At 41.3% G+C, this 11,747-nt stretch overlaps 1 protein-coding gene across 1 annotated transcript; it reads left to right on the top strand.

The window, feature by feature from the left end:
- Nucleotides 1–307: 307 nt before the first annotated feature.
- LOC308365982 (zinc-binding protein A33-like) lies at nucleotides 308–8,658 on the top strand (the record flags this gene model as incomplete). Its single annotated transcript, XM_080839617.1, has 7 exons — nucleotides 308–557; nucleotides 1,003–1,092; nucleotides 2,527–2,663; nucleotides 4,766–4,996; nucleotides 6,812–6,834; nucleotides 6,918–7,036; nucleotides 8,117–8,658. The coding sequence occupies 7 exons, from the start codon at nucleotides 308–310 to the stop codon at nucleotides 8,656–8,658; spliced, it is 1,392 nt and encodes a 463-aa protein (XP_080695743.1).
- Nucleotides 8,659–11,747: the final 3,089 nt, after the last annotated feature.

The following is an 11,747-nucleotide window of genomic DNA, read 5'->3' as shown; positions in this document are numbered from 1 at the left end:
AATTCTCCAGGTGACAGGATCATACTATGGGTTATTCCAGGTTTATGTGAAGCTGAGTTATTGCCATGTATCCAAACACTCATCCCTAAGCATTACATGTGACTCCTTAATGCACTGAAGCCATAGCATCTCTGTTCTCTTCCCAGTTTGATCGCACTTGTACTTTTTGAAACACCAGACTGTACCCAAACACTCATCCCTAAACATTAACATCTGAAACCTTAATGCACTGAAGTCATAGCCTCTCTGTTCTCTCTGTGCTGAGTTTGACCAGACATTTTTACTTTTTAAAACACCAGACTCCATGATGGCCTCCATCCAGAATATACTGAGAAGAACTATGGAGAAGCTCACACACCCTGAGTTCAGGAATTTCAAGTACCATTTGAAGGACGAGGGCAAAATCTCATGGGGCAAACTGGAGGAAAGTGACCGCTATGACACTGTAGACCATATAGTACAAGCATACACTGTGAAAGGTTCTGACAGTGTTGTACTGAAAATCTTAAAGATGATGAACCTAATCCAGCATGCCACGGACATGGAAAAGGAACTGGGTGTGTTTGAGCTGCATATCTTTAAGGGCTGCTTTGAATTAATATTTCATTTTATGTCATCCAACCTTGTGGAGTAATACAGCTCACAGGATCATCTTGTATCAGCATCATGGCATGGTTGATGTGAGAATGTGTATAGTGTTAGTGTTGGTATAATGGCGCCTTTCCTTTGCCTACAGCCACACCCCCTAGACACTACAACAAGTGAAGTTGAGGATTAGTTTTCACAATGGTGATTATCCATCTCAATTTGATGTCTACTGCCAATTTGTATAACTTCAAGCTGGCAGATAGTGTTGACACATCTTAAGATATGCAAGGACACACACATTGTTGATTGTTGATACATCTTTAACATGATTCTGAGCAGAGTTGCCTTATCAAGGTAATTAACTTGCCACAGCAGATCAGTATGTGTTATGACCATAAATGTCCTTTGATGTAGTAAAATATGTCCCAGACAACAGGAAAGAGCAGAGGGTTTCTGGGGAAGTGGATCAGGAGGGACGTCAGAGGAAGGGGACGAACAAGTCTGGTGAGTCATCATACCTCCTCTTGATGTCTCTGACAGGTACAACCTCTTTATTTTGCAGTGTCAGTAGGCTCTGGATAATACCAACCACCAACCAGTGGCGGTTCTACATGGAATAACGCCCGGGTGAGAATTGATGGAGAAAGCAAACCACAGTGCTAGCTTACGTTAGCCAGCTACCCTTTTCTAGCTAGCTACAAACCTCAAACCTCTCGCCTGACAACACTATTTTTACATAAGTACAGTAGAAGAAGAGCAATGGCAGAACCAGCATAAACCCTACCGGTCGGCTCTCGCACACCCCCTTCATTGAGGCAGAGGTACTGTGTGCCTAACCTCTGTGCTTTTTCAAGGATGTCTATGCAGCGAATAGGGTTACAGATACACTCCTTAGCGCCATATACCGTGGGGGAGTTTGGAAAGGAGCAAACGCGTCTCGGCCCAAAAACAAGATTTTTTCTTTCGTGTGAAATTGGATGTGTGGGGTGAGTGCGTTTGAAAACATGCAAAAGCGTGTGTCAAACGGCGAAACCGTGAGAGTTGGCAGCTCTGATTCTGTTGGTGCTCAACATTAGCTGGTTGTCTTGATAGGAATTTAGGTTAAGTTACACTTAACACATTTTTACCTTGTCGACTTGAGCATCCGTCAATAGTGATCTTGATAATGTAATGGACTACTCTGTAAAATATGTATTAAATTTCCTTCTGTATAAATAAAGTATCTATCTATCTATTTATCTATCTGTACTCTGCTAACTTCTACCTTCACCAGTTGGATAAGTCGATGCAGTCAGTGGTCTCTGTCGACCACTTCACCTAGCCCTTGGTGACCACATAATCGTTCTGTATTACCTATTTGTATTAGCCATTTCACAACGGGATCCCCCTTTCCCTCCCATGTCTGTTCCATTTGGGAGACCCAAAGGTGAACTGTCCCCCGCGGCCCCTCCCCTTCCCCATTCTCCCTTCTCACACAGGATCTTCTTAGCGAGCAGGGGCGCCTGCAACTGCAGGGGGTGCCAATTTACCAATTCCACACACAGTGATATGATAGATAAAAGAAAACTATTTTGCGGCCCATATTTTTTTTTAAGTGCTCGTGCCGCCCCCCGCGTCTTATGAAAAAGGCTGCCTGGTTCACCCGTGCCTAAAACCCCCTGCAACCAACCAACAACAACCAACTAAAAGCAACCAACCACCTGCAATAATTCAGTAAAAGTGAAGTGAACACAAAACAGATGTCATTTTAGTGAAGAAGCTTAAGACTGTCAAGAAAGCAAATGTACTCAGTAGTTACAGTATTGTTCATTTCTAGTAGCAACTGACCGACACAGTTGTGTTTAGAAATGAATCCAAGAGTGTATTTAAGTTATACAGCCAAGTGTTCTAGAAGTTGCACACACACATGTTCATTACTTGCTCCCATGACTTTTCCAGGGACCCTCTGCAGCGTGCATAAACAAGAGGTCCAACTCTTCTGTCAAGATGATGGAGAGTTGATTTGTAATAAGTGTCAGACCTCAGAAAAACACAAGAACCACAACTTCAAGCCCATCAGTACACTGACACTTAAGGTAAGTGTCCTATTTTTTCTTGTTTATTTGTTTGGGCTCTAAGCTCTTCCACTATGTTCCATTCTTGTTCCTCATTGCGTTCTCGTCATTGAATGTTGGGTGATATGTTCTGTGTATTTCTAGTCTTCCCCAGCGATTGGTGATTTCTCTTGATTATTTAAAGAAGCTTTCCGGATCAATTGCTATGATATGCTAGCGGCTTAAACTAACGAAAACTAACGAAATATCTTGAAATGTGCTGACTTTGATATTATGACAAACTAGTTACTCAACAACTGTCCTAACACAGTCAAACATCAAGCAAGTGCAACACAAGACAAAGCAAGACGGCAAATAAGCTACTTACTAGTTCGACAGACACTAGAAAGCCGGGCGGTGTCAGGCAATCTTACATTTAGCAGTTATATGCCTATGGGCCTCATTTATAAAACTTACTTACGCACAGATTTGATCTTAGAGTGTGCGTGCGATCAAATCCACGTCAGAGCACAAATTTATAAAAACCGCCTTAGACATGGAAAAGGACGTATCTCTACGTCTGGTTCTAGTTCGTGTAAGTACATTTCCTTGTGGCAATACTGGTGATCGCGCAGACACAGGATGATGTCTGGCTGATAAGCAGACACCGCTTGCCGACAACGGCTCTGTTAGAGCTTTGTGCCCAAATGGCCCCTCGTCTACAGAGGAGCACCAGATGCAACCAGGCCATACCCGTTCAGGTTCAGATTTTTGTCTGTTCGGTCCGACGAGAAATTGGAGACCAGTCGAGTATATCCCAGTCATCATTAAGCAGAATTTTGCCCGATGTTCTTCGCAGTATTATCCCTCTACATCCCGCAATTTATTAGATTTCAAGACAGTACCCAGGAACAGCAAAATGTGATAGAGGATTTCCTGCGTAAAACAGGGTTCCCAATGTATTCTCATCCAGATTGCGCAAACTCAGACAGCCTAGGAAGCCCACTTCAATACAGCACATGCCTGTGCGCGGTCGGTAGTGGAGCGCAGCAAAGGCATGCTGAAGGGAAAGTGGCGATGGCCTTCCATCAGCAGAACGTCGATATCAGCCTCACTATAATTTTTCTGTTTACATGTTTCTTTCGTGCTTGCCATTGTGGCAGAGAGTTTGTGCATTGAGGATGCGCTCTGTTAGTGCATTGATAATATGCTAATTAGATTAAATAGGGGCGTTTTGAGGGTGGAGAGTCAGTTGCGCACAATTCCACGATCATTTGTGATTTATAACCGAAGGCTTGGCATACACGTGTTTTTCTTGTGTACGTTCGTTTTCTGTGGATCTCACTTACGCTCATTTCAGAAAATGTCTTAGACAAAATGTAGGATGGTTTCTACGCATCTTTTTATAAATGAGGCCCTATGGACCCTGGTATGGCAATGGCAATGGCGATTCTCCATATTAAAAGTCATTGTAGTGCCCCAATTTTTTTCAAGCTGTTATTTTAAGGTATAACTGCTTTTTCTAACCCTAATCCTGAAGTATAATTGTTGCATACTGTTACTTTAATTTACTCATGTGTCCGACCCTTTGCCTGTACAACGACAACTCTGTTCCCTATGCCCATTTGTATTTATTTGCTTGCTTGTCTACCTGTGTAACGAAACCATGCTAGTAAACGATTATTTTTCACTTTACTGCTGAGTTCTGAGTCGTGCGTTTGAGTTCTGCACATCACCACCATTTAGTAACAGATGGTTTGTTGATAGGAGTGAAATGAATGCTCTCCTTCAGTTTTCTATGGTTGTTTTCTCATCTCTGCTTTTTGGCTATAGAAACAGGCATGCATACATATCTTGACAAGATTTTTAATTAGTTTCATCAGAGGCCATGTAGACAGTAGACTTAAAAACTTTAGTATAACAAGTCTGGAAACGTTACCCTATTGCAATCAGTTTCCACCCAGCTGCGTTTACTGTAAGGTGTTGGTTCTTTCCAGGAGGAGCTAAGAAAGCAGATGTGGCTTTGTGAAGGCGCTAAGGACACCTGTGAAAAAACAGCAAAACATGTGACGGTAAGTATAAGCTTATTTAACACAATGTCACAATGTTTGGGAAAGACATCCATGAATATCCTGTGTGTGCAGAGTCAGATCATAGACACAGAGACAAAGATCAAGAAGGAGTTTGAGAAGCTTCACCAGTTTCTAAGGGACGAAGAGGCAGCCAGAATAGCTGTACTGAGGGAGGAAGAGGATCAGAAGAGTCAGGTGATGAAGAAGAAGATTGAGAAGATCCGCAGAGATATCTCATCTCTTTCAGGCACAATCAGAGCCATAGAAGAGAAGATGGGAGCTGATGACATCACATTCCTGCAGGTGAGAACCATCTACTGTCTGTATAATCTCTTAGAATCTGATTCATAATTTTGATGATACAATCTCTGGCTGTTAAGATAAATTGGTGAGAACCTGGTGTGGGGACCTGCTTACACCAATTCAGTTCAGGGTACAGTGTCAGTGGGAAAGGGGTAGGAGAGAGCTGGGATGGTTTCACCTGAACTGTCTGGGATTATGGAAGAAAAAGATGTTTTGGATGTCTTCTCCTCACTGAACCCTGTGATGCACTAAAATACTCAACACTCTCTGTAGAGTAAAGCCATACACACTCGCTCACACACACGCACGCACGCACGCACGCACGCACGCACGCACGCACGCACGCACATTGTATCAATTTGGTGTAAGCTGATTAACTCAAACAGCAATTCCTTTTTGTCTACATGGCAGCACACAACAGAAAGATTTACCCTCTAGCCACATAAGAGTAGCTAGTTACAGGTGGAAAGCTATAGAAGAAAGTTGCATCCAGGAGCCTTTATGAGCAAACATGATGCGGCTTTACAATAAATGATCCCACTTTTTCATAATTCACATGTCTCAAATGTTGTATGATGTATCATATCTTAAAGGTGCAATAAGGATAAATAGCTATTCGCTAAAGGTATGCTAGCAGCTAAAACTAACGAAATCTCTGGAAATGTGCTGACTTTGACATTATGACAAACTAGTTTCTCAACGACTGTCCTTACACAGTCAAACATCAAGCAAGTGCAACACAAGACTAAGCAAGACAGCAAATAAGCTCCTTACTAGATCGGCAGAAGGAAAACAAGTCAGGTCGGCGGGCTGCGGCAGGCGAAACTACAGAACGCAGTTATATGCCTATCGACCCTGCTATGTCAATGGCACAGACGCAATTCTCCATATTAAATGTCATTGTAGCGCCCCAATTTTTTTTAAGCTGCTATTTTAAGGTAAAACTGCTTATCCTAACCCTAATCCTGAAGCATAATTGTTGCATAATGCACCTTTAACAGAACACATGATATGTCCAGTAACAACATAAAGAAGGGGTCAACATATAGGTCAAAACCAACAATATTTATTGACTGATCTTGAAAGTATTGGCTTACAAAAGCAAAATAAGACATCACATAGAAAATAACTCAGTGTTAGTGCAAGAAGCAAACATTCACATCACTTCACAGCCTGCTTTCCTCAATTTTCTTTCATACTAATTATTGGATGTAGGATTCCTCCCCCTTTGTAGAAAACCTGTTGAATGGATACATTTGGTGTAGGAAATCCTAGTTGTTTTGTTGTCAATTTATCTTCATTAGTACGCTGACTAAAAGGAGTTTCTTTCAAAGAGCGAATTGAGTTGTTGCACTGAACGTTAACCATCTTGACAGAACATGCCTTGACCGAAGCCGTATGACGTTCTTATACGCTTGTAAGTCCTATTACGTATGACTAAAGCATGGAGACAAGCCCTCCCGGAAGCCATAGAGAATGCATTGAGAGCCCTGTTTTGTGAAAACAATGTGTTTTACATGAGGGTGAATGAAAGAGGTCTGGGGCAAATTCCATTCCGCCTAAAATCGCCCCAGAGAGGGGCGGGGCCATTTGAAGCACGACTTTTGCCTGATTGGACAATAACATTCAGAGGCAGATCATACGGTTTAGTGGTAGAATACGACAGAAAAAAGATATCTCCTTTCCCGTTGTCAGTGCATCGCCCCAATCGCCCTTATGGACAAGATTAATTCATTTTATTATTTCATTTTTTACTATTCATTTAGCAAGAGAAATACTCATTTAAATTATATTTCCTCTTTTGCCATTTCACAGAACTACAAGAGCACAATGGAAAGGTGAGTGATCTGTCTCCTGTCTCTCTTCTCTGTGGTTCTGAACCCAAACCCACAGCAGCACTGACTCCTGAATGTTATTCCAGAGCCCAGTGCACACTGCAGGATCCAGAGAGGGTTTCAGGAGCTCTGATCAATGTGGCAAAACACCTGGGCAACCTGAAGTTCAGAGTCTGGGAGAAGATGGAAGAGATTGTTCAATACAGTGAGTACACAGTCACATGCGCGCACACACACACACACACACACACACACACACACACACACACACACACACACACACACACACACACACACACACACACACACACACACACACACACACAAACACACACAAACACACACACACACACACACACACACACACACACACACACACACACACAGTGAGTAGCCTGCTGTTTAAAATGTATAACCACTCATAAGCAATTCAAGGAATGAGGAGAGGATAGACTGCGTTATTGCAGCCAGGTTTCTCTATGGGTCATTAGCAGCCAAAAAGCCCTCTTCATCCACAACTCAAGCAAACAAAACAGAACAGGACTAGAATCCGTTAATCACACACACCCTACACACTCCCTTCACACTCCTGTGATGTTAGAAATGTGGAAGTGGGACTAGCTGTGTGTGTATGTTTTGCTTGAGTGCTTCTGTGCTTGTGAGTGTGTGTGTGTCAGCTTGACAGAGCCATTAATCCAAGTGCCACAGTTCCTGACTCACAACTGGCAAGTACAAATGTGGGAAACAGCAATAAGACACAGATTTTGACATCACAGTAGCCCCGCCTGCCAGTAAGTGTTATCGCTAACTAACACTGTGACCTAACCTAACCCATCCAAACGATCAAACAGAAAATAATAGTCTAGAAGTCTAGGATAAGAGTATTATATATCACAGTGTAAATTAAGGAAGTACACACACACAAGCAATCATAACTGGGCTTACATCTGAATATACAAATCAACACAATATATATAAGAAGAGACAGATAGATGGCTAGAGGGAAGGACACAATGATAAAAAGAGAAAAAGAGATATAAAATGCATGAGAATGGTCAGTGAATACAACTGCACAGCTGTGATTCCTTCATGCCGATGACAAAAGAGCATTTCACAGTTATACTTCTCCTGCCTTTACACTTGGTAACACCACTATTAATAATGACCATCATTCACATCCTTCTCACACATCACTCATTGTTCAGCTCATGTGTGTGTGTGTCCTTTCTCTCTTCTCACACATCACTCAGTGTTCAGCTCATGTGTGTGTTCTTTCTCTCGGCAGCACCTGTAATTCTGGATCCCAACACAGCAACACCAAAACTCATCCTGTCTGAGGATCTGACCAGCGTGAGCTATAGTAGGAAGAGACAGCAGCTTCCTGATAACCCAGAGAGATTTGATAAGTTTTGCTGTGTTCTGGGTTCTGAGGGCTTTAAATCAGGGACTCACTGCTGGGATGTGGAGGTTGGAGACAGCATATGGTGGGATGTGGGTGTGATGACAGAGTCTCTCCAGAGGAAGGAAGACTTTGCCTCTAAAAGTGCCTCTAAAAGTGGGAAATGGTATGTGTGGTATAAAGATGGTAACTATAAAGCACATCCTCCACCAAAGCCCATCACTTTCCTCCCAGTGAAGCAGAAACTCCAGAGGATCAGAGTGCAGCTGGACTGGGACAGAGGAGAGGTGTCATTCTTTGACCCTGATAATAACACACAACTACACACTCTCTCACACACTTTCACTGAGAGAGTGTTTCCATACTTTAATGGAGTCCCTCTGAGAATCTTACCAGTAAAGGCTTCAGTAACAGTAGAGCAGCACTGATAGAGCTGATGATGTCTCTGTCTGGACCAGGACTGACAGTCAGAAAGAGATGGAGACGGAGGGGGTGCCAATCATAAATCATTAATGACTACACTGATATGAGCCAATCATAAACCACTTATCACTTGACTGATATGAGCCAATCATTAATCACTAATGACTACACTGATATGAATCTCATAATATCAGTTCTGTGCGCCAGCATGTCACACATTTTGATTTAATTGCGAATGATTCATAATGATTCATGTTTTTCTGTGTTTTCCTTGTTTTTGTTTCTGCAATGTTGTCACAAGAATATTACAATATCAATCAGGTGAATATGTTTTAGGATCTATCCTTGAGCTTTCTGGAAACATAACAAATAAATGCCACTGTTAAACCATTAAAATGCCATTGTCTTTTCTCACAATATGATGACATTTCATCTTATTCATATACTCAGGGTGCGATTTGCCGGGGGGGATGGTGGGGATTTACCCCCCCTCTGGTTTTTACATCCCCACCTCAGCTGGATGAATTTCATACATGGGGGGGATAACCCTCAATTATTAAAAAAAACAATGAAAAAACAGACAGGTTGTGACAGCGTTTTCTTACACTTGCTTACATCGCTGGCACTAACGTTCACCTTACCGGAACTGTCGGCATTCTCAGAATTCGCGAACGTCCCCATGCACATAAACACATTGTATACATTGTAACAATAACATTACATACACGGAAATGAGCAAAGCCAGCTAATTAGGCTACTGTACAATGAATATGAAAATATTTGTTCACTGAATTAGCGAGTTCTGTCCAAAACAGTTGCGTTTCAGTTTCAAAGTTTCAGTTTCGGTTTCAGTATTTCAACGTGAATGAGAGGGAGCACAAGAACTGAGCGTCTAGCAGCGATTATCATATCATAGACATATATGATGCATGTATATGAAGAGAATTAGGCCTATGTATTGCTTGTTTTTTTTTCATGATAAAAAAAAAAAAAACATCCCCCCCTCTGGTTTTTGGACAAATCGCACCCTGCATATACTCATGGCCATGATTCACAGATAGTTATGATATACTGTATATACATATATATATATATATATATATATAGAGAGAGAGAGAGAGAGAGAGAGAGAGAGAGAGATTTATTCCTGTGGCTGTACCACACACACACACACACACACACACACATTCACACACACAGAAAGTAAGAGAGAGATATTCCTTTGGCTGGAATGATTTCTTTCACACATGTAGTGATATCTTATGATGTGTGGGGTGAAAGGTCAGGTCTGAACCTTGGTCTGAATATCATTATGTGTTGCTGTCACCTGTGAACATCAGAGACTACACAGGATCACTACACAGTAAATCATGTGAAATAAACACGCTTTCAATTGGTTTCATGTCATTCGTAATAATTTGATGGTCACGGCTAGAAATCTAATTCATGTAGCTGCCCATATCAATGACTACCTGTCACTGAAGAGAATCATAATGCAGTTGTCATCAGATGTACCTGTCCTACTGGTTAATATTTCACTAAGCTCAGTATGATGTCACTGTAAAGGGGAGTCAGACAAACACAGACTATTATTAGATTTCTTCTTGACTTTTCCTGAGATGGTGATTGTTAACTATAACTAACAGTAATCAGTGGAGGTCAGGTAATGGGAGTAACCTATTAGGCTCCATCTGCAGTCACTTTGATCTGTTTGATGTATCTGGAGAGGAAGCCTGAACAATCCACTGGTTCAGGTTGGCACTTATGTGTTCGTAATCGTTGGATCATGATTGACACGTGACTTGAGTGTATGTGCATGGGACTCACACACTGCACTGTTTTAAAAGCTCCTTCTATGATACATATGGCTTCAAGGAGCATTATGCAACAATTATGCTTCAGGATTAGTGTTAGGATAAGCACCTTAAAATAACAGCTTTAAAAAAATTGGGGCGCTACAATGACAGTTACAGTATTTCTCTGTTCCTAAAACACATTTTTTCAAAGCATGCCTCGGTTTCTCTTAGCTCTAAACACAAATCCCAAAACCACTCACACAAAATGCAAAACCCTTTATATCTCTTGCAAAATGACACTTTGGTTTCAAAACACTATTATATCACCTCAAAAGGGCATTTTGTTTTCAAACAACAAACACAGACCATTATTTGAGTAGACATTCTAAGCATTGATTGAACACTGATGTGCTCAATGGAAAACACTACTATGAAATGGGAAAACACTAGTATGAAGGCGTATTATGTAGGAGTATTATGCCTTTTCATCTCCAGTGTTACTGTACGATTTCTTCTGTTGTAAAATATTGTAACTGTATAATGTTTTAACTCAAAAATGAAAGAAAAATGTAAAATAATAAAAGGACAAAAAAACTAGACTGCATCCTGTTCTTGCTCAAGACAATATCGACAATTGTTGTGTTGTGAAACATCTGAAAATACAGTTTGATTTGAACATTTGATTGGATAACAATACAGTACAGTAATGTTTCTGTGCTGATAGGACGTAATCAGTTGTGGAAACGTATATGACTTACTTGCACATAGTCGTATCATACTGTAATTGTTTGACTCTATCAGAGTTTCTGTCAAAAGGCACCCTGTACACCTTCTTCATTCTCGAGATGTTCTGCCTTAGAACATGGTCCACAGTGGCTAGGCTCTTTGTATTGATGTTTAGGAATATGTCTTGGTCATCAATGGTTGCACTTTGTATTTGTTTACGTATACTGTAATTTTACAAATACAGTACAATGTAAAATATTCTACAGTAAAATACAAGAATACTATGCTCCTGATACAGTAAGGCATTCAAACTAGTGTTTTACTGTCATAGAAGTGTTTCTTACCCATTCTCTCTTCTGAATGTCCGGAGAATCGGTGCAACTGAGAAGCGGCTTATGTTTGGTTGAACCCTCAGGCCAGCCTTGCCAGCCTCCTGCATGGTCAAACCCATGTTGACCACATGGTTGAACACATTGGCCTGAATCTCATCAGAGATACAGTAATGGCTCTCCGTCTTGCTCTTCCTCTTCATCATTTTCCTCCTCCTCCTCCTCTTACTCTCACTCCTCTGC

The sequence above is a fragment of the Sprattus sprattus genome (assembly GCF_963457725.1).
Source record: "Sprattus sprattus genome assembly, chromosome: 5".
NCBI lineage: Eukaryota > Metazoa > Chordata > Actinopteri > Clupeiformes > Clupeidae > Sprattus > Sprattus sprattus.
Note: the sequence above shows the minus strand (reverse complement) of the source record. Positions and strands in the feature narration are given on the sequence as shown.